The following is a 24,640-nucleotide window of genomic DNA, read 5'->3' as shown; positions in this document are numbered from 1 at the left end:
CTGGCAAGACGATGTTGAATTACCCTTACCAGTACCTTTCCCGGCACACTGAAGATTGAGATGCCCATGTAGTTACAATCTGTGCGGTCCCTATTCTTAAAGATGGGGACCAGCAGGGCATCCTTCCAATCCTACGGAAGCCGTTCAGTGGTTCAGACTGTTGTTATGATGTCATGTCGGGGGCAGTCTGCACACAGACGCCACCCTCTCTCAGCACACATACACAAACACACAAAAAAAAGATTCCCCGTATAGCCTAAACAGACTGTTGGGGCAAGTAATGTTAGCGAGCACCTATGAAGGCCGGCACGACACACGAGGGGGTGGGTGGCCAACACCACGCCTGGCCGCCTTTGCCTCCCCAGTGTTGATGTTTACACATTGCACCAGGTATTCATTTTAGGCTGAGTCGACCTAGGGGAGGCCAAGGACAGTTTCCGATAATCGTCACTGCTGTTGACTGTGAGCGGGAATCGAACCCGGGTTTCCAGGTTACTAGTGCAACGCGCTAACCGCTACACTTCTGCTCCCCACACACACATACCTACACACACAAACACACACACACACCACATACCTACACACACACACGCTTACACACACACAAACATACCTACACACACACATACCTACACACACGCTTACACAAAAAAACACACACACACATATCTACACACACACAAACACACACACAAACACACACACACATACCTACACACACAAACACACACACAAACACACACACAAACAAACACACACACAAACACACACACGCTTACACGCGCGCTCCTTGGCTCCACGCGTAAACCCGACAAACCGATCAACTTGACAAATGCACCAAATACTAAACATCTTCACGTGGCGTCTCGTTTTATTTATTAATCCCCTCTCCTCTCCCCCTCTCCCTCTCGTCTCCCCACCCCCTCCCTCTCGTCTCCCCCCCTCCCTCTCGTCTCCCCACCCCCCTCCCTCTCGTCTCCTCTCCCCCCTCTCCCTCTCGTCTCCCCACCCCCCTCCCTCTCTCCTCTCCTCCTCTCCCCCTCTCCCTCTCGTCTCCCCACCCCCCTCCCTCTCGTCTCCCCACCCCCCCTCCCTCTCGTCTCCCCACCCCCCTCCCTCTCGTCTCCCCACCCCCCTCCCTCTCGTCTCCCCACCCCCCTCCCTCTCGTCTCCCCACCCCCCTCCCTCTCGTCTCCCCACCCCCCTCCCTCTCGTCTCCCCACCCCCCTCCCTCTCGTCTCCCCACCCCCCTCCCTCTCGTCTCCCCACCCCCCTCCCTCTCGTCTCCCCACCCCCCTCCCTCTCGTCTCCCCACCCCCCTCCCTCTCGTCTCCCCACCCCCCTCCCTCTCGTCTCCCCACCCCCCTCCCTCTCGTCTCCCCACCCCCTCCCTCTCGTCCCCCCCCCTCCCTCTCGTCTCCCCCCCCCCTCCCTCTCGTCTCCCCACCCCCTCCCTCTCGTCTCCCCCCCCCCTCCCTCTCGTCTCCCCCCCCCTCCCTCTCGTCTCCCCCCTCCCTCCCTTTCGTCTCCCCCCTCCCTCCCTCTCGTCTCCCCACCCCCCTCCCTCTCGTCTCCCCCCCCCCTCCGTCTCGTCTCCCCCCCCCTCCCTCTCGTCTCCCCACCCCCTCCCTCTCGTCTCCCCCCCCCTCCCTCTCGTCTCCCCCCCCCTCCCTCTCGTCTCCCCCCCCTCCCTCTCGTCTCCCCCCCCTCCCTCTCGTCTCCCCCCCCCTCCCTCTCGTCTCCCCCCCCCTCCCTCTCGTCTCCCCACCCCCTCCCTCTCGTCTCCCCACCCCCTCCCTCTCGTCTCCCCACCCCCTCCCTCTCGTCTCCCCCCCCTCCCTCTCGTCTCCCCACCCCCCTCCCTCTCGTCTCCCCCCCCCTCCCTCTCGTCTCCCCCCCCCCCTCCCTCTCGTCTCCCCACCCCCTCCCTCTCGTCCCCCCCCCCTCCCTCTCGTCTCCCCACCCTCCCTCTCGTCTCCCCACCCCCTCCCTCTCGTCTCCCCACCCCCCTCCCTCTCGTCTCCCCCCCCCCCTCCCTCTCGTCTCCCCCCCCCCTCCCTCTCGTCTCCCCACCCCCTCCCTCTCGTCCCCCCCCCCTCCCTCTCGTCTCCCCCCCCTCCCTCTCGTCTCCCCCCCCCTCCCTCTCGTCTCCCCCCCCCTCCCTCTCGTCTCCCCCCCCCCCTCCCTCTCGTCTCCCTCCCCTCCCTCTCGTCTCCCCCCCCCCTCCCTCTCGTCTCCCCACCCCCTCCCTCTCGTCCCCCCCCCCTCCCTCTCGTCTCCCCCCCCTCCCTCTCGTCTCCCCCCCCCTCCCTCTCGTCTCCCCCCCCCTCCCTCTCGTCTCCCCCCCCCCCCTCCCTCTCGTCTCCCTCTCCTCCCTCTCGTCTCCCCCCCCCCTCCCTCTCGTCTCCCCACCCCCTCCCTCTCGTCCCCCCCCCCCTCCCTCTCGTCTCCCCCCCCCTCCCTCTCGTCTCCCCCCCCTCCCTCTCGTCTCCCCCCCCCCCTCTCGTCTCCCCACCCCCTCCCTCTCGTCTCCCCCCCCCCTCCCTCTCGTCTCCCTCCCCTCCCTCTCGTCTCCCCCCCCCCCCCTCTCGTCTCCCCACCCCCCTCCCTCTCGTCTCCCCCCCCCCTCCCTCTCGTCTCCCCCCCCCCTCCCTCTCGTCTCCCCCCCCCTCCCTCTCGTCTCCCCCCCCCTCCCTCTCGTCTCCCCCCCCCTTCCTCTCGTCTCCCCCCCCCCCCTTCCTCTCGTCTCCCCCCCCTCCCTCTCGTCTCCCCCCCCCTCCCTCTCGTCTCCCCCCCCCCCTTCCTCTCGTCTCCCCCCCCCCCCTCTCGTCTCCCCACCCCCTCCCTCTCGTCTCCCCCCCCCTCCCTCTCGTCTCCCCCCCCCCCCTTCCTCTCGTCTCCCCCCCCTCCCTCTCGTCTCCCCCCCCCTCCCTCTCGTCTCCCCCCCCCCCTTCCTCTCGTCTCCCCCCCCCCTCCCTCTCGTCTCCCCCCCCCCTCCCTCTCGTCTCCCCACCCCCCGCCGCTGTTCTCTGCGCGCGATAACTGCGGGGCCCTGGCACGGGAATAACTCAACGCACAATCGGTGGCGCGTGGCGCTCGATAGACAATTAACCCAGAACCCTCTCGGAGAATCACTCTCCTGCACGCCGGTCTCGGGCAGCGCTCACTTAGCGGCTTAACCGTGCGGGGAAGAGAGGCGGGGGGTGACGAGGGGGGGGGGGGATCAAACGATGGAGAAGACTCAACAAGAGCACGCGCAGCGCGCGTGCTCTTGTTGAGTCTTCGTGGACGGCCACGTGGACGTCTTCGTGGACGGCCACGTGGACGGCCACGCGCGCTGCGCGTGGCCGTCCACGTCCGACCGCGGAACCGCACGCGGGTCTCCGCAACTTGCAGGGATGCGCCTCTACCCTCGCGGAAACGCCGTGCAAAGCACCTCCCACGAGTAGGGTTGGCTACGTACGGTGCGAAGGAAGTTCAACTTGCATACGATACGTACAGCGCGCGCCGTTCACTTGCGATCCCTTCTGACTTATCTTATTCCATATGTTCTATTTGCTCTGTGCCGCCCGTCTAGAACCAAACCAACCCCCGTATTGTTCACGCCATGTATGTCGCAGGCACGCCATGTATGTCGCAGGCACGCCATGCATGTCGCAGGCGCGAAGCAGGCTCTTTGAGGCTGGCCAACTTCAACGGCTGTAGTGGCAATGTCAAGAGATGTGGTGGCGGCGGATGCGGGGGGGGGGCTTGCGGATGCCTTCATCCAGCAGTGGATTCATGAAGGGCTATACGTGATAAAATATATATATTTATTATTTAATTAGTAACTGTGAAAAGAGTGTAAAAGTACGAAAAAAATCGTGGGGAGGCGAATGCTTGGAGTTACACTGACAGACACACGCACGGGAAGAGACATCGCATTGATCTTCATTTAGCAGTGGGTGTTGAGATGATGATTACATTGAGAGACAGCGAGAGTAGCACGTGGATTGTAGCACACAGGGCACATTGACTGCTAAGGAAAGTCAAGCGGACGTGGGCAGGACGCGTCGCTAGAAGTTAAAACAAATGATGTTGGTTGACACTGCATTGGCAGCGGTGCACAAGCACAAATAAGGAAACACAACTCAACACGTCCGTCAATAGCGAGACCGCGTGGCCTTGAATGGAAAAGGCTTTAAACATTTACGGGGGGTTTTTTGGCGGACGGGTCACGAATAATAATAATAAGAGTCGGAGCCAAAGGCGATGAACCAGAGAGCACGTCCAGCCGGGAGATGGAGCAATGCAATCCTCACCAGCGTCAGCAGCTGATGCTTTGTCGACTACCGCTGGACATGTGCTACTCTGCGGCTCTCCGCGCTGTCCTCTCGGGGTCGCGTCGCAGTGTCGTTCGGCACGATGTCCGACGTTTCGCGCCACGTGCTTCTTAAGCGAGCGCGTCATGCGAGCGAGGCGCGATCCCAGCTCGATGAGCTGTGAGAGAGCGCGACGACTCTGGGGATAGACCTCCAGCCAGCAGTGGAGAGACCATGGCTGCTGCTGCTGCTAAGTGGTGACGGTGGTGCTGCTGCTGCTGCTGCCGATGATTGATTGTGAATTATTACCATCCATGAATGAGAAAAAAATCTATCACGACGGAAATATTGGGGAGGGGGGGGGAATCTCTCGTGCAGGGGACTGCGCGTCTCGGTGCGCTGCGAAAGGGTCAACGAGTGAGTTGATTCGACAAGGCACGCGTCGCTTCTGCAAAGTGCGCACGAAGACAAAGATCCCCCCGTGTAGCCTTTTAGCGCCCAGTTGGGGCGAGTGCCGTTTTACGAGTCGCACATTCGAAGGCCGCCACGGCACACGAGGGGGGGGTGGGTGGCCGGCACCACGTCCAGCAGTCTGCGCCTCCCCAGTGCTGATTTCCACACTGTACCAGGTACTCATTTGAGGCTGAAATGACCTAGGGGAGGCCCAGGACACGTTGACATGTTCGTCACTGGCCTCGGACGTGAGCGGGGCGGGAATGGAACTCGCGTCGCCGAGCTCGTAGCGCGGCACGCTAACCACTGCGCCACCGCTCCCCACGGAAGCGATGGCACACAACCATGCCCTCGTGGCCAAGACGGACGGGGCTCGTCTCACGGCTCGTGATCAATCGCCGCTCTCCTGACAGAGCTCATAACAAAAACACAATAAAGATATTAAATTATTAGAATTGACACGGAACAGACCCCCCTCTCTCATGCGCCCACCCACCGACCAGCGGCGGCAAGCCATCTCTACCCTCCCTCCCTACGTTCCCTACCTCCCTCCCTCCCTCCTCCTCACTTTCCTCTAGCCGTCATCCTCGCGGTGAATCCCCACTCGCGTCTTCGCCTCGCCACGACCAAGCGGCGACGGCTATTGCGGCCGGCAAGCAGTGCACCACCGTGTGCGAGCACAGTCCCCCCCCCCACTCCCAGCCCGCCCGTGTGTCGTCGTGTGCACGGAGCCCCGGGGGCCCAAACCTCCTCCTCGTCCTCGTCGTCGTCGTCTCCCCGCTGGGAGCGACGCCTCCGTGCGTGGTGCAAAAAGCGATCGTCGCCCGTCAATCAAAGCGATTGTCCCTCTCGGCTCAGAGCTCGAGAGGGCGCGTGCTGCTACCCCCCCTCCCCTCTATCCCACACTCGTGTGTCACACACACACAGTGGCAGAGTGTGTCACACACGCACAGTGGCAGAGTGTGCTTCCGTCTTCACCTGAAGACGGAAGCTTGTGTTGCCTCCGAAACGTCGTGATTTTTATTTTATTTTTATTTTACTTTTATTTATTTATTTATTTTTTACCTACGTGACTTTACCGAAAAAACCTAAGAATATGAATCCTTGCAGTCACGAAAGCTTCAAATCTAGAAATAAAGTCTGTTAGAGGCTAAATGGGGGGTCTTTGTCTTTGTGCAGTGGTCGGAGCGCGCCGCGCTAAGACCCCAGCCGTCCGAGTTCGATTCCCGCTCACGACCAATAACAAGACAACGAATATTTTAAACGGACCAGGGCCCGCGCCTAGGTCGGCTCAGCATTAAATGAGCACATCAGCCGGGTGCCGTGTGTACAACATCAGCACCTCGGAGACAAAGGCGGCCGGGCGTGATATTGACAACAACTCTCGTGCCATGTCGCCCGCCTTCATCGTGTGCTCTTTGACAGTGCTTGCCTCTACAATCTGTTAAAGGCTATACGGGTGACCTTTGCTTCATGTGCGAACACGGGTGACCGCGCTGAGACCGTCAATTCACGCCGCTGTTCACGAACTAACTCTTGTTTTTATTGTACCAGGTAAGGCCCCCCTGAGCCAAGTAGCTCTTGGCGATCACAAATGATAGCCCAGCGAAGTGGCTTATCATCACGTGGACATTACAACAGCAGCAGCCAAACACTTTCAACTCAAGTGTCTCAATGTGGAGGGGAAACCCCGGAGGGCCCGGAGATAGAGACACGCAGTCTCCAAATATGTAGCGGGTCGTCAGGGTCGGGATCGAACCCACGACCCTGTTGACCAAGCGAGGTAGACAACATCTCGCCACCGCGGGTCTCCATTGAAGTCTGCGGCTCTCTGTGTACGTCTGTGGGTCTCTCTGTGTACGTCTGTGGGTCTCTCTGTGTCAGTCTGTGGGTCTCTGTGTCAGTCTGTGGGTCTCTGTGTCAGTCTGTGGGTCTCTGTGTCAGTCTGTGGGTCTCTGTGTACGTCTGCGGGTCTCTCTGTGTACGTCTGTGGGTCTCTCTGTGTCAGTCTGTGGGTCTCTGTGTCAGTCTGTGGGTCTCTGTGTCAGTCTGTGGGTCTCTGTGTCAGTCTGTGGGTCTCTGTGTACGTCTGCGGGTCTCTCTGTGTACGTCTGCGGGTCTCTGTGTACGTCTGCGGGTCTCTGTGGACGTCTGCGGGTCTCTGTGTACGTCTGCGGGTCTCTGTGTACGTCTGCGGGTCTCTGTGTACGTCTGCGGGTCTCTGTGTACGTCTGCGGGTCTCTGTGTACGTCTGCGGGTCTCTGTGTACGTCTGCGGGTCTCTGTGTACGTCTGCGGGTCTCTGTGTACGTCTGCGGGTCTCTGTGTACGTCTGCGGGTCTCTGTGGACGTCTGCGGGTCTCTGTGGACGTCTGCGGGTCTCTGTGTACGTCTGCGGGTCTCTGTGTACGTCTGCGGGTCTCTGTGTACGTCTGCGGGTCTCTGTGTACGTCTGCGGGTCTCTGTGTACGTCTGCGGGTCTCTGTGTACGTCTGCGGGTCTCTGTGTACGTCTGCGGGTCTCTGTGTACGTCTGCGGGTCTCTGTGTACGTCTGCGGGTCTCTGTGTACGTCTGCGGGTCTCTGTGTACGTCTGCGGGTCTCTGTGTTACGTCTGTGGGTCTCTCTGTGTACGTCTGCGGGTCTCTGTTGACGTCTGCGGGTCTCTGCATGTCGCTCTATGGGGGTCCTCCGTGGCAAGTTTTTATTGGCGACCGGATTCGAGGGTTGTCATCCCACTCGCCGCTCCACCTGAGAACCGGGACTGGACCCCCCCCCCCCCCGCCAGGGGGGAGAATCCAGCGTTCAAACGACCCGCGGACGCCAAAAACCAAAAGCGCTCCCTCATTCGTCGCGAATCTCCAGCGAGCGGTAACAGCCGCCGGGGGGGTGGCGCCCCATTCCTTCCGTAAATCTGCGTCTCTTCCACGGGAGGTTTACGCGTCCCGGGTTTTGTCGCTTATGTAACAACGACCACAGCAACAAGCAGCACCGATGACGACGGCGCTCCAACCAACCTAGACGATGCATCCACACGCGGTGGTCGTCCCATCTTCTGATCGTGTGAGAGAGTCTTCTTCCTGCTACGATGCGTCCCGTTTCTATTTTATCTCTATAACAAAGGTGTCAACCCTACGAGCGTGGTAAGGGTGTGATGGGAGTGACGTCCATGGCAATCTTTTCGGGATCCTGACAGGGAAATTGAGACGTGAGTGGTGTGTGGGGTGGGGGAAGGGGGGAGGAGGAGGAGGCGGAGGCTGGCTGGTGTACTTATTATAACCGTCCCCGCAATGACTACACTAAGGATTCAAAGCGGACACTGGCAAACACGTGGCGCTTGGAACACATCTAAACCCTGTCGAGCGCTGTCAGGAACACGCTGCCTATTTCATTCGGCACATGCCCACTCCCCGAGGCCAAATGCTGTCTTTTCTCGACAGTATTTTATAAACGGATTACGTTTTCAGGGAAAATAAATAAATATCTTCTCTATCCTATTAGAGGCGTGCGGAGGATTAGGAAAGTTGGCCGCAAGGCTCAGCCGACGATACCGCGCTGCATACCAACGCGGTGTGACGCGCAGCTCAACATCCACACTCACCTGGCTCACCACGACACTCACTCACCTGCACAGTGGCTCACCACGACACTCACTCGTCTGCACAGTGACTCACCACGACACTCACTCACCTGCACAGTGACTCACCACGACACTCACTCACCTGCACAGTGACTCACCACGACACTCACTCGTCTGCAGTGACTCACCACGACACTCACTCACCTGCACAGTGACTCACCACGACACTCACTCACCTGCACAGTGACTCACCACGACACTCACTCACCTGCACAGTGACTCACCACGACACTCACTCACCTGCACAGTGACTCACCACGACACTCACTCGTCTGCACAGTGACTCACCACGACACTCACTCACCTGCACAGTGACTCACCACGACACTCACTCACCTGCACAGTGACTCACCACGACACTCACTCACCTGCACAGTGACTCACCACGACACTCACTCGTCTGCACAGTGACTCACCACGACACTCACTCACCTGCACAGTGACTCACCACGACACTCACTCACCTGCACAGTGACTCACCACGACACTCACTCACCTGCACAGTGACTCACCACGACACTCACTCACCTGCAGTGACTCACCACGACACTCACTCACCTGCACAGTGACTCACCACGACACTCACTCGTCTGCACAGTGACTCACCACGACACTCACTCACCTGCACAGTGACTCACCACGACACTCACTCACCTGCACAGTGACTCACCACGACACTCACTCACCTGCACAGTGACTCACCACGACACTCACTCACCTGCACAGTGACTCACCACGACACTCACTCGTCTGCACAGTGACTCACCACGACACTCACTCACCTGCACAGTGACTCACCACGACATTCACTCACCTGCACAGTGACTCACCACGACATTCACTCACCTGCACAGTGACTCACCACGACACTCACTCACCTGCACAGTGACTCACCACGACACTCACTCACCTGCACAGTGACTCACCACGACACTCACTCACCTGCACAGTGACTCACCACGACACTCACTCACCTGCACAGTGACTCACCACGACACTCACTCACCTGCACAGTGACTCACCACGACACTCACTCACCTGCAGAGTGACTCACCACGACACTCACTCGTCTGCACAGTGACTCACCACGACACTCACTCACCTGCACAGTGACTCACCACGACACTCACTCACCTGCACAGTGACTCACCACGACACTCACTCACCTGCACAGTGACTCACCACGACACTCACTCACCTGCACAGTGACTCACCACGACACTCACTCACCTGCACAGTGACTCACCACGACACTCACTCACCTGCACAGTGACTCACCACGACACTCACTCACCTGCACAGTGACTCACCACGACAGTCACTTACCTGCACAGTGACTCACCACGACACTCACTCACCTGCACAGTGACTCACCACGACACTCACTCACCTGCACAGTGACTCACCACGACACTCACTCACCTGCACAGTCACCTGCGCTGTGTGGCTCACCACGACACTGACTCGCGTGAATATTGCACCACATTCACCTGAACACTTAACATGCTCACCTTATCAAATACACACACAGCTGCAATCACCACCACCACCGTCACCACTACCACCACCATCACCACGACCATTGCTCCCAAAAGACAAATGTAAAGATCCCCCATATAGCCTCAGCAGAACGTTGGGGCAAGTGCTATTGTGAAACGCCCGTGAATGCCGGGACCCCGACCAGGATTACTCCTCGTGCCTCCCTTCACTCGCGTGTCGTGAGGCACACAGCCCACCGACACCACGAACCTGTGCTGCGTGTGTGTGTGTGCTGTGTGTGTGTGTACTGTGTGTGTGTGCTGTGTGTGTGTGTGCTGTGTGTGTGCACTGGGTGTGTGTGCACTGCGTGTGTGTGTGTGCTGCGTGTGTGTGTGTGTGCTGTGTGTGTGTTGTGTGAGTGTGCTGTGTGTGAGTGTGCTGTGTGTGAGTGTGCTTTGTGTGTGCTGTGTGTGTGTATGCTGTGTGTGTGTGCTGTGTGTGTGTGTGCTGTGTGTGTGTGTGTTGTGTGTGCTGTGTGTGTGCTGTGTGTGTGTGCTGTGTGTGTGCTGTGTGTGTGCTGTGTGTGTGTGCTGTCTGTGTGCGTGTGCTGTGTGTGTGCGTGTACTGTGTGTGTACTGTGTGTGTGTGGACTGTGTGTGTGTGCTGTGTGTGTACTGCGTGTGTACTGCGTGTGTGTGTGCTGTGTGTGCTGTGTGTGTGTGGTGTGTGCTGTTTGCGTGTGCTTTGTGCGTGTGCTGTGTGTACTGTGTATGTACTGTGTGTGTGCTGTGTGTACTGTGTGTGTGTGCTGTGTGTGTACTGTGTGTACTGTGTGTGGGTGTACTGTGTGTGTACTGTGTGTGTGTGTACTGTGTGTGTACTGTGTGTGTACTGTGTGTGTGTACTGTGTGTGTGTACTGTGTGCTGTGTGTGTGTGCTGTATGTGTGTGTGCTGTGTGTGTACTGTGTGTGAGTGTGCTGTTTGTGTACTGTGTGTGTGTACTGTGTGTATGTACTGTGTGTGTGTAGTGTGTGTGTGCACTGTGTGAGTGTGCTGTGTGTGTACTGTGTGTGTACTGTGTGTGTGTAGTGTGAGTGTGCTGTGTGTGTGTGGTGTGTGAGTGTGCTGTGTGTGTGTGTACTGTGTGAGTGTGCTGTGTGTGTGTACTGTGTGTGTGTGTGTAGTGTGTGTGTGTGCTGTGTGTGTGTACTGTGTGAGTGTGCTGTGTGTGTGTGTACTGTGTGTGTACTGTGTGTGTGTAGTGTGAGTGTGCTGTGTGTGTGTACTGCGTGCTGCGTGTGCTGTGCGCAGAGCGACCTCGGCTGGGAGTGCACCTGCGAGTGAACTTTGTCCATTCTCACGCCCTTTGTGACGGTGACGGTGGTGGTGGTGGTGACGACGACGGTGGTGGTGGTGACGACGGTGGTGGTGGTGGTGACGACGGTGGTAGTGGTGACGGTGGTGGTGGCGGTGGTGACGGTGGTGGTGGTGACGGTGGTGACGGTGGTGGTGGTGACGGTGGTGGTGACGGTGGTGGTGGTGACGATGGTGGTGGTGACGATGGTGGTGGTGGTGGTGGTGACGGTGGTGGTGGTTGTCGCGTTCCATTGACTCGCGAGCGGCGACCAATCCGAGGCGAGAGTCGCGTTGGGCGCGTGCTCAACCCCGGAGCGCATCGGGACTCCTCACTGAGGCTCACGGGACTCTCAATAATCACTTCTCAGGAGGATGCCGACAGGTTTTTGGTTTTAATTGCCACGGAGGGGTGGTGGGTGGGGAGGGTGCTCGGTGTTGCTGCTTCGTGTAATTACCAATCGAGTAATTTTCTCGGAATCGTTCAGCATCTGGATGTTGGGTGAGTTACCAGACACGTCTCGCGGGTCCCGTCGCTTCGGCGTCGCCAGGGAACGGGAGAACCCGCAGGAAACCCCACGGGGACAATCCGGCATCGCTCCACACAACACTTGGTGATGTCCCGTCTTGGGCAGCATTAACCCAATGCCATCTATCTTCTCATCAACATCATCAACATGCCCCCCACACATCAACGTCTACCGTCATCCAGCGTTATGATGATGATCATCATCATCATCATCAACCAACATCCATTATCCATTAATCATCATCATAAATCAGTATCTACGAACATCGATCATCGATTGTCATCACCATCAGCTGGGAGAGGGGGAGGGATCAAGGGACGGGGTGAGGATGCACAGGGGTGGAGGCTGCTGTGTGAAGTGACCCCACTGCCACTCATCCTCACGTTCGCACGCGCGCACGGACGGACACACACGTGGGGCCAAGTGCTGTTCGCGAGCACCTATCAACCGCCCATCGCAGCGTCGTTCGTGAGCCTCCTCCACAGAGGCCCAACCTCGACACCGCTGGTAAGACTCATCAGCAAGTCCACTCAGATCCACATCCTGCCGCACCACATCTTCTCCAGCCCGTACCTCGCCCATTTTACCCCCCCCCCCCCAGTCCTCTACCCGGCCAATCAGTAAAAGCTGGGAAGCCTGTCAGATGCGCCACCCGTGGCCGTCCACTATCATCTCCTCCTCCTACTGTCCCGTGGCATTTTTGGAGGGGGATTGCAACAGATAACAAATTGACGTCGTCAAGATTTGACATCCCCGATTCGAGTGCTTGAGGAGTAGCCGCGTGGAGTTGTTTCAGATCGCCCTCGAATTGTCCGATTGGGGCAAGCCGTTCACGAGACGTCGCAACGCCACAGTCGAAAAGTGCACACGATGCGACACGCGCACACGCAACAACAACAACAATCGCCATTCGCCACTAAGTGGCAGTTGAGTCACTACGGCGCCTGTGCCAGGCTGCGTGCACTTCAAGGCCACGTGAAGTGTCGAACGTCGGCTGGCAGGAGGTCACGCACGCGCTCACATACAACATCAACCGCCATTCGCCACTAAGTGGCGGTGACGTCACCACGACGCATGTGCCAGGCCATGTGCACCTTGAGGCTCACACGCTCGCTCCGCCTTACCAGTGTAAGTCCAGTCCGTCTCCTCCCTGTCGTCTCTCGCTCCGCGTTGCTCCTTGCCATCCTGTGGCTCCATCGCCGCCCCTGTGAACCACCACGCGCACACGAGGACAACCACATCAGCCCTCGCCACCACCTACAACTGTTACAAACAGACGTAACAGGATAGGCCCCCACTGAACACAGCAGATCTTTTCTTTTTCAGAAGCAATCCGGCGATCACACACGATAACTTTCTCATCATCGTGTGGAAATGTTTAGCAGCAGTCAAATACTCTAAACGCGTGGCGTTGTTTCGAAATGAAGAGGGCAAAAAAAAGCGGAGGAGCCGGAGAAAAATCCACGTGACCAGGAGGGGGTGGGGGGGCGAGGTGGGGGAGAGACGCAAACTCCAAATATACAACCGACGTCAGGGTCGGGGATCGAACCCACGTCCCTCCTGGACACCAGGCGAGGGAGTTAACATCTCGCCAAATGTGGCGCCCATAACCACTCAATATAACACGCAGGTCAAAGGTGCAGCCGACCCCACCCCACGTGATCTGGTAGAAGTAGCCCCACAGTTTACCCCACCGCACGTGATCTGGTGGGCCATGTATTCTGCTGGGTAGACAACAGCGGTACGCGGAGGGGAGTGGGGCCAGGGGGGTGGATCTAAGGAACATGCCCCACGTTTCTAACTGCCGCGCCAGTAGATCGCCATCCACAGCGAGCCCACCGCTATGTGGCAGCAGCAGCATCAGCAGCAGCATCATCAGCAGCAGCAGCATCATCATCATCATCATCAGCAGCAGCATCATCATCAGCAGCATCATCATCAGCATCATCACCAGCATCACCAGCAGCATCATCATCAGCAGCAGCAGCATCATCAGCAGCAGCATCATCATCAGCAGCATCATCATCAGCAGCATCATCATCAGCAGCATCATCATCAGCAGCAGCATCATCATCAGCAGCAGCAGCATCACCAGCAGCATCATCAGCATCATCAGCATCATCATCATCAGCAGCAGCATCATCATCATCATCAGCAACATCATCACCAGCAGCATCATCATCATCATCAGCAGCATCATCATCAGCATCATCATCAGCAGCAGCAGCAGCATCATCATCAGCAACATCATCAGCAGCAGCATCACCAGCAGCATCATCATCAGCAGCAGCATCATCATCAGCATCATCATCATCAGCAGCAGCATCATCAGCAACATCATTAGCAGCAGCATCACCAGCATCACCAGCAGCATCAACGTGGGCCCGTGCCCGTCTCTGCTCGCTCAGCTCGCGCGTTGTCGTCACTTGGAGGCGTTCCCCGTCCCCAACTGTTTGGGTTCTCGTCAAGGTGGTGGAGTGGGGGAGATTGAATCAGTCTACCATCCCTCCGGGGTGAGTAACATTAGTACCACTTTATGGTGAAATCAACAACGGTTTGACATGATGGGTAAACTCGCCCCCGCCAGATGAATGTGGAATTTCCACTTGCGGCTAAGGGTTGTAAATCGTAGAGGCGCCCCCTCCTCCCACCACCACCGCCGAATTTCCTTACTCATTTCAGAAGTGAAATGATGTCGACTTCGCTCCTCCAAAGAAGAGTTGTGTGGAATTCTGTAGGAGCGTGGTCAGCCACGTGTGGTGTTGGCTGTTGTGTTGGCCGGCTCTCTGTGTTGTGTCGCATTGTGTTTCTAAGTTGCCTAGGTTTATTTTTTCTCATTAATTCTTACCTGATGATGGTTGCTTGTGTTGCAATCGAAACGTCGTATTCTATTATTATTTGATTTTCTACCCACGTGACTTTACCGAAAGAACCAAAGAGTATGGATTACTGCAGTCACGAAAACTTCAAATCAAGATTGAACCAAAGAGTATGTTGACTTAGTATTAATTTTTCACTTTGACTGCGCGGAATTGGCCGTGAACACGTGGAATGTGTTGTTGTTGTTGTTATTGCCGACGTGTTTGCTGCCACTGGAGTCACTGATCCGAGACGAGCGAGCAGCAGCAGCAGCAGCAATCGCTGATCATGAAAGAGGGGCGCGCATCGAGCAACGTGTGGCCAGCGGGTGGCCGCCCTCCCACCGCAGGCGAGCGACGCCGCCAATGTCGCTATGGCAGCAGCAGCAGCACTGCCACCACCACCACCACCAACACTGCCACCAGCACTGCCACCACCACCACCAGCACTGCAACCACCAGCACTGCCACCACCACCACCAGCACTGCCACCACCACCAGAACTGCCACCACCACCAGAACTGCCACCACCACCAGCACTGCCACCACCACCACCAGCACTGCCACCACCACCAACACTGCCACCACCACCAGCACTGCCACCACCACCACCAGCACTGCAACCACCACCACTGCCACCACCAGCACTACCACCACCACCAGCACTGCCACCACCAGCACTACCACCACCACCACCAGCAGCACTGCCACCACCACCAGCAGCACTGCCACCACCAGCACTGCCACCACCACCACCAGCACTGCCACCACCAGCACCAGCACTGCCACCACCACCACCAGCACTGCCACCACCACCACCACCACTGCCACCACCACCACCAGCACTGCCACCACCACCACCAGCACTGCCACCACCAGCACTACCACCACCACCACCACCAACACTGCCACCACCACCACCACCACCAGCACTGCCACCACCACCACCACCAGCACTGCCACCACCACCACCAACACTGCCACCACCACCACCAGCACTGCCACCACCACCACCAGCACTGCCACCACCACCACCAGCACTGCCACCACCAGCACTACCACCACCACCACCAGCAGCACTGCCACCACCACCACCACTACCACCAGCACCACCACCACCACCAGCACTGCCACCAGCACCACCAGCACCACCAGCACTGCTACCACCACCAGCACCACCAGCACTGCTACCACCACCAGCACTGCTACCACCACCACCACTGCCACCACCACCAACACCACTGCCACCACCACCAGCACCACGAGCACCACCAACACCACTGCCACCACCACCAACACCACTGCCACCACCACCAGCACTGCTACCACCACCACCAGCACCGCCACCACCACCACCAGCACCACCAGCACCACCACCACCAGCACTGCTACCACCACCACCAGCACCGCCACCACCAGCACCGCCACCACCAGCACCGCCACCACCACCACCACCAGCACTGCTACCACCACCACCAGCACTGCTACCACCACCACCAGCACTGCTACCACCACCACCACCAGCACCGCCACCACCAGCACCACCACCACCACCAGCACCGCTACCACCAGCACTGCTACCACCAGCACTGCTACCACCACCACTGCTACCACCACCACTGCTACCACCAGCACTGCTACCACCACCACTGCTACCACCACCACTGCTACCACCACCACTGCTACCACCAGCACTGCTACCACCACCACCACCACCGCTTATTCCTACTTGCGCTGCGTAGTTCCGTTCGCTCGATCGCGTTGTATCCAATTCGCATCCGCGTTTCATATTTTAAAAAAATGCGTTCCTTAATACATTCACCACCGCGTTAAACCCAATTCGCGTTATTAAAACAGCACGCGGCGTCACAGCAGAACGGGCTGTCGTATTGGTGGCGTGTAGGGTATGAGGTGACACTCATTGCACACACAGCGCTTGCCGCGAACGGACCACAACACCTCGCCGACCTGGTCAAGGAGCATGAGCCACCACCACCACCACGCGGCCTCCGGCTCCTGGCTGCTGCTGCTGCCACCATCGCACACAGGCGGCGGCGGCGGCGGCGGCGCATCGCGCGGCGCTTTCAGACGCGCTTCTGCGTCCTCAGCCTTCCGACATTAGGAAGCCTACTGGGAGCTGTGGCACTTTTAAATCATCATCATCTCGATTGACGAACTAATTTCTTAAGAACAGTTTGTGGTGTTTAGTTTGCGGTCCTTCCCCCGCACCTCCGATTAGCGCGGTTGGCTAAGTACGGTGTGAAAGAAGTTCAACACACACAGTACATACCAGGGGGGTATGTGTCTTTGTGTGTCAGCGTGTACGTGAAGGGGCACACCTGCTAGCCAAGCCAGCCAAGTCAGCCTATAGCACCTGGGTCTGTCCCGTAACCGCCTGCCAACAGCCAGCCTTCCGCACGTCACGTGACGGCCTAAACGTGCACCTAGCCTGGCACAAACGCTGTATGTGATTACGTAACTGCGAATGGCAGTTGTTGTTGTTGTTGATCGTCATGAAGTGGTCCCGGGCCGCACCACTTCCTCGCGTGCCATGCCGGCCTTAATAGGTTGCGCGCTAACAGACAGCACTTTGTCAGTGTTCAACTCTTTGGGCCGTACGTCATAGCATCACCATCATCGTCAGCAGCAGCAGTAGCCTTGATCTATCCACTGCTGGATGAAGGCCTCCACATTTCGACGCGACTGCTCTCGGATGCTGCGATGCAAGGAAACCGCCCGGCAGCTGCACGTCAACTGAGTCCAGCCGCTCCATCTCCACTCTCGGACGCGTTCCGCAGCATTTCGTAGAAACAAAAATTGCCGCAATTTGTTCCCTCGGCGTGAACGTCTCCTCTTAAGCGTAAGTGGCGTGTTCTCGGTCATTACGAGGGTTAATTGGTATTCCGGGGGCGAGCTTGTTGTTGTTGTTGCTGCTGGCGTGTGATGTCTTCGCGTCGCTCGCTGGAGGCGACCGCGGGCTCCGTGAGCGATGCACGACGGCATGTGGGTTCGCCATTTCATTTCTTCCTCCTCCCGAGGATCTGTCGCTTCACAGCGGATACGTGGGCGGCATTAATTTGTGCGTCATTAATTCTCACTCACAAATAAAGTTCGTCGACATTTTCTCGACTCACTTTACTTATTTACGCGAGTCGCATTACTCTTTTGTCAGCGGGGTTTTTTTTTATCTATAAGGATGTTTTTAGCCAATTAATGACGAGTTGTGTGTATGTATTGTCATTGTTGTACACTTAAGGGGGTGGTGGGAAACCGTAGCGCCAGGGCACACAAAAACTCCACGTTTTGTGCGAGGGGGCAATGCTCATTCCCCGTACAGATGGAAACAGATGGCGATAATCCCACTTGCTGTGCCGTCTTCTCCTGGCGAGCCAGGGGTTCGGCACCACCTCGACGCCCGCGGGAAGGGGAGTGTCACAACAACATCGGTGCGGTGATCCACCAACCCTCGCTACCGCTGCTGCCTCCACAGCGCGGGATGATCACAGGCAGCAGCAGCAGCAGCACCGCACGTACCCAACCGTGCTAATCGGAGGTGCATTGGAGTGTAGACGAACGGGGCTGGGTGGGTTTTTAGTTCTCAAAAACGTAACAGCAGCAGCAGCAGCAGGACCCTCCTGTAAAACAATCCTGCGACTCAGCGCGACTTTCGCGGACAAATGACAAAACGAGTAAAGTGGTAATTGGCATCGACTGGTTCACGTCGCCACGTGCGGCACCGCGAGAAGAACATCGCACCCAGCGCCCCCCCCCGCCCCTTGCCGCTGTGTGTGTCTCCGTGCTGGCGAGGGCCACCATCACCACCATCAACACCGACATCACCACCATCACCGACATCACCACCATCACCGACATCACCACCATCACTACCATCACTGCCATCAACACCGACATCACCACCATCACCACCGACATCACCGACATCACCATTATCACCACCATCATCACCATCACTACCATCACTGCCATCAACACCGACATCACCACCATCACCACCATCAACACCGACATCACCACCATCACCACCATCACCACCATCACTGCCATCACTGCCATCAACACCGACATCACCACCATCACCACCGACATCACCGACATCACCACCATCACCACCATCACCACCATCATCACCACCATCAACACCGACATCACCACCATCACCACCATCAACACCATCGCTGCCATCAACACCGACATCACCACCATCACCACCGACATCACCGACATCACCACCATCACCACCATCACTACCATCACTGCCATCACCACCGATATCACCACCATCAACACCATCAACACCATCAACACCATCAACACCGACAACACCACCATCACCACCGACATCACCACCATCAACACCATCAACACCATCAACACCATCACTGCCATCATCACCGATATCACCACCATCAACACCATCAACACCATCACTACCATCAACACCGACATCACCACCATCACCACCGACATCACCACCATCAACACCATCAACACCATCACTGCCATCACCACCGATATCACCACCATCAACACCATCACTACCATCAACACCGACATCACCACCATCACCACCGACATCACCACCATCAACACCATCAACACCATCACTGCCATCACCACCGATATCACCACCATCAACACCATCACTACCATCAACACCGACATCACCACCATCACCACCATCAATGCCATCACCACCGATATCACCACCATTAACACCATCACCACCATCAACACCGACAACACCACCATCAACACCGACATCACCACCATCACCACCGACATCACCACCATCACCACCATCAACACCATCACCACCACCATCACCACCATCACTACCATCTCCACCATCAACACCGACATCACCACCATCACCACCGACATCACCGACATCACCACCATCACCACCATCACCACCGACATCACCACCATCACCACCATCAACACCATCACCACCACCATCACCACCGACATCACCACCATCACTACCATCACCACCATCAACACCGACATCACCACCATCACCACCGACATCACCGACATCACCACCATCACCACCATCACCACCGACATCACCACCATCACCACCATCAACACCATCACCACCACCATCACCACCGACATCACCACCGACATCACCACCATCACTACCATCACCACCATCAACACCGACATCACCACCATCACCACCGACATCACCGACATCACCACCATCACCACCATCACCACCGACATCACCACCATCACCACCATCAACACCATCACCACCACCATCACCACCGACATCACCACCGACATCACCACCATCACTACCATCACCACCATCAACACCGACATCACCACCATCACCACCGACATCACCGACATCACCACCATCACCACCATCACCACCATCACCACCGACATCACCACCATCACCACCGCGCTACCAACCCGATTCTCCGCTCACGGCCCAACACATTGGTGGCGAGCGTCTGAACCCCTTTCCCGAGCCTCTCCTAAGTCGTCTCAGCCTGAAATGAGTTCCCGGCGCGGTGGGCAAACGTCAAGCGAAGCCATCGCTCACGGACTAAATTGCCAAATAAAAAGCGGCGCAAAAACAAGCGACGATAAATCACGCCGTGGCGTTCCACGAGAAATCGAAAGCGCTACACGGGACACAAATCAATGTTCAAGCAAACCACGGTAACATGTCCCCACGAGTGTGCGGGCTCCGACGAACAACATCAGGAACCAATTCACGTCTCGGTTACGTACGAGCAGCGGCAGCGTCATCAGCGCGTGGAACGAGGTCGACGCGCAACGGGAGGCAGCGGAAACGACGCCACGGCTGAGCCCCAGCCCCTCGCGGGGGGAGGGGCTGGGGCGGTGGGGGTGTGGGGGAGGGGGTGTGGGGGAGGGGGTGTGGGGGTGTGGGGGAGGGGGTGTGGGGGTGTGGGGGAGGGGGTGTGGGGGTGTGGGGGAGGGGGTGTGGGGGAGGGGGTGTGGGGGAGGGGGGTGTGGGGGAGGGGGTGTGGGGGAGGGGGTGGGGCGGTGGGGGTGGAGCTGTCCGTGATACACGCGATGTCTTCCCCCTTCCTCTTGGTTCTTTCGGTAAAGTCACGTAGAATGGAAATAATAAAATAATAAAAATTTTACATAATAAAATAATTCTCACGACGTTTCGGCCACAACGCAAGCAGCCGTCCTCAGGTGAAGAATAGGTCTGTCGAGAAGACAGCGTCTGAATGAAACACCACCAGGCTTGGAGCGTATATTTAAGCTGGGTTGGAGGGGGAAGAGCGCCTTGACAAAAGAATTTGCATATCAAGAGGAATTTAGCATATTTATGGGAAATGCAGATATGGGATTAGTACTACTTGTGAAATGCGTAGGAGGTGGGCGGGGGGTTTAAAGTCATATTATGCCCGTGCATTATGCAGGATTAGCAGCATCAAAGGGAGGGGATAGGGGTAGCATTAATAAAGGGAAGGAATGTTAATAGTATGTAGCTGCAGTAACTAAACCACCACGTAAACAACTAAAGTATAAACTACATAGTATCATCAGTATACTAAATATACTCTCCAATAAGCTGAGCTACTAACAGTAAGTAATGCATTACAATTCTATGTCGCAAAAAATATAATATGCTTCCAGCTAAACTTATTCTCTTACATCACAAACCCAACATTAAATTATATACTGCCCCCCCCACCACCCCTCCCTCCCACCACCCCTCCCCCTCCCTCCCACCACCCCTCCCCCTCCCTCCCACCACGGCGCCGACAGCGTCGTCCGTCCTGTCTCGTTACCCGTCGTCCCCTCGCCCCCCACCGCCATCGCGCTCGTCTCCCTCTAAAGCGCCCGGCGACTCGCGGCGCCTTCGCAGGCACGCGGGGAGTGACTCGACACGCCACGTGCTTCTTTATCCAACCACTTTGCGAGAAAGGCCCCCCTCCTCCCTCCTCGCCCTCCCCCGTACCACCTGGGATTTGAGAGGGGGAGAGAGAAGGGTGGGAGGAGGAGGAGGAGCCCCCCCCGTCCTCGTCACGGCCCCCGCGCCGCCGCGCTGTCAAATTAATAGCCCCCCCCCCCCCCCGAGGAACGATGGCCTCGATGCCCGGCCGCCCTGATGATTCATTACGCATTCACATCCCCCCCCCACACCACCCCGAGGGGCTCCTGCGGAGGGGGTTTTATTTAGACGGGGCGATGTCCTAAGTGGCTTTAATTGACGCGTTGCCGGACAGACTATAATGAGCACAAATCGCTCGTGTGCCCGAACGTGAATACAAAGCGTGTTCGGAGTAAACGACTCCGAGATGATCCACGCGTGCCGGAGGGCGGGGCCGGGGGGGTGGGAGGGGGTCCAGGGGGAGGGGGTCCAGGGGGAGGAGGCGGGCGATGGAGAATGATGTAGGACGCTTGTAGTCAGTTTTAGTTTTAGTCTCGCCAAGGTTACACGGAATAAATAGCCCACTCCGATCACATCCACACACACACATGTACACACACACTCATATCCACACACACTCACATCAACGCAAAAAACAAGGACAAAGATCCCCCGTATAGCCTTATCAGACTTTTGGGGCAAGTGCTGTTAGCTAGCAAACAATGAAGGCCGGAACGGTACACGAGGGGGTGGGTGGCCAACACCACGCCCGACCGCCATTGTCTCCCCAGTGGCGATGTTTACACACTGCACCAGGTACTCATTTGAGGCTGAGTTGACCTAGGGGAGGCCCAGGACCGGTTCAGATAATCGTCACTGGTGTTGGCCGTGACCGGAAATCGAACCCGGGTGGCCAGGCTCATAGCGCAGTGCGCTAACCACTACACTACCGCTCCCCACACACAAACACATCCACACACACATCTACACACACACATTCCTCATATCCACACACAGATTCACTCTCACATACACTCACGCTTACAACCATACTCACCCACACTCACATGCACATGCAAAACAAAGACCAGGATGTTTCGCGTAGTCCCTGAACAGACTGTTGGGCCACGTGCTGTTGGCGAGCCCCTATGATGACCGACGCGGCACACGACAGGGTGGGTGGTCGGTACCACGCCCGGCTGCCTTTGTCTCCCTAATGGCGATGTCCACACATCAGAGCATCATTTGAGGTTGAGTCGAGCTATGTAGGGGAGGGCCAGGACCGATTCAGATAATCGTCACAGAAGTTGAGCCGTGAACAGGAATAGAACTCGGGCCACCAGGTTCAAAGCACAGCGTGCTAACTGTTACAATACTGCTCCCCTACAAACTCACGTCCACACTCATCACATCCACGATTCGGCCGACCAGCGAGAAGGAACAGGGAGATCTATGAGCCGATTATGGGGGACTGTGAGAGCAGATGTATGGGCCTTTGTGTGGGTGTCTGTGAATCTATGGCTCTCTATACGTAGACTGCGGGTCTCTGTGTGAATCCATGGCTCTCTGTACGTAGACTGCGGGTTTCTGTGTGAATCTATGGCTCTCTGTACGAAGTCTGTGGGTCTTTATGTGAATCTATGGCTCTCTATACGAAGTCTGTGGGTCTCTATGTGAATCTATGGCTCTCTGTACGAAACCTGTGGGTCTCTATGTGAATCTATGGCTCTCTATACGTAGACTGTGGGTCTCTGTGTGAATCTATGGCTCTCTATACGTAGACTGTGGGTCTCTGTGTGAATCTATGGCTCTCTATACGAAGCCTGTGGGTCTCTATGTGAATCTATGGCTCTCTATATGTAGACTGTGGGTCTCTGTGTGAATCTATGGCTCTCTATACGTAGACTGTGGGTTTCTGTGTGAATCTATGGCTCTCTATACGAAGCTTGTGGGTCTCTGTGTGAATCTATGGCTCTCTATACGTAGACTGCGGGTCTCTGTGTGAATCTATGGCTCTCTATACGAAGCCTGTGGGTCTCTGTGTGAATCTATGGCTCTCTATACGTAGACTGTGGGTTTCTGTGTGAATCTATGGCTCTCTATACGAAGCTTGTGGGTCTCTGTGTGAATCTATGGCTCTCTATACGTAGACTGTGGGTCTCTGTGTGAATCTATGGCTCTCTATACGAAGCCTGTGGGTCTCTGTGTGAATCTATGGCTCTCTATACGTAGACTGCGGGTCCGATGGGAGACTGTGAGTAGAGGCTCGGACAGGAGTCGGCAAGCAACCCATCAAGAGCCATCCTTCACAAATCACATCACAGGGCAATCCATCAAGAGCCACATGCGGCTCTGGAGCCGTATTCTGCCGATCCCTGGTCTGGCAGGTGCACGTGGGTGTCTACCGAGGGTGGCGATGAGCTACGGTGGTGATGATGGCCACGGTGTCGCCTCATCTCGATGTCGATGCCTTCTCGAGCAGAGGCGCCGCGCGTGTCACGTTCGACCTTCACTCGGCTTGCTCAGGCTCCCAGCGCGTGGAAAAAAACGTCGGGCATCGCTTCGAATGGCCACGCGGCGAGGGGCAGCCAGAAACAAAACGCGCGCGAGAGCAGCACCGCCGTGCCACCTCGAAGCCCGAGCGCTGCGGTGATGCGGTTTTGTTGGCATCGCACCAACTTCAATGTAGCGCGCGAGCGTTGCAAGTTGTTCCACACAGTGTCGAAAAAATAACTTTCCGCGAGTTGTTTTTCTTTCTCTGCGCTGATCGAATGTAAACGCAAACGCGTGCACAAAACAGCAACAAAGGCAACAAAGGCAACAACAACAACAATGACAACACGAGGACAGACCGAGCACCACGAGGACGCGCGGCATCAAACAGAACAAGTTGAGAAGAGAAGATGCGAGTCAGCGCTTTGCGCGTGCGGCCGGGGGTCCGTGGATGCCCCCCCCCACCGCCCCCCAGCCCACCCCGACCCCACACCGGCCACCCTCCCTACTCGTCTCACAATGATCAGCGCCCTTCCACCCTCCTGCCGTGGTCACATATTGCCGAGTTCCAGCCGTCACCATCATCATCACCACCATCCCTGCCCGTCAGTGAGCAGGGCGAGGAGTTGAGCGACAGAG

At 57.1% G+C, this 24,640-nt stretch overlaps 1 protein-coding gene across 1 annotated transcript in view; it reads right to left on the bottom strand.

Annotated features, from left to right (window-relative positions):
* Positions 1 to 24,640, bottom strand: part of LOC144729966 (receptor-type tyrosine-protein phosphatase gamma-like) — a 455,918-nt gene that overhangs the window by 419,471 nt on the left and 11,807 nt on the right. The window contains exon 3 of the mRNA XM_078610395.1: positions 12,880 to 12,960. Within this exon, the coding sequence (XP_078466521.1) occupies positions 12,880 to 12,960 (81 nt within the window). The remainder of the gene's footprint in view (positions 1 to 12,879; positions 12,961 to 24,640) is intronic.

Source organism: Lampetra planeri, chromosome 34 (assembly GCF_965212315.1).
Source record: "Lampetra planeri chromosome 34, kcLamPlan1.2.h2, whole genome shotgun sequence".
Classification (NCBI taxonomy): Eukaryota; Metazoa; Chordata; class Hyperoartia; order Petromyzontiformes; family Petromyzontidae; genus Lampetra; species Lampetra planeri.
The sequence above is the reverse complement of the archived record's forward strand: the minus strand, read 5'-3'. Positions and strand labels throughout refer to the sequence as shown.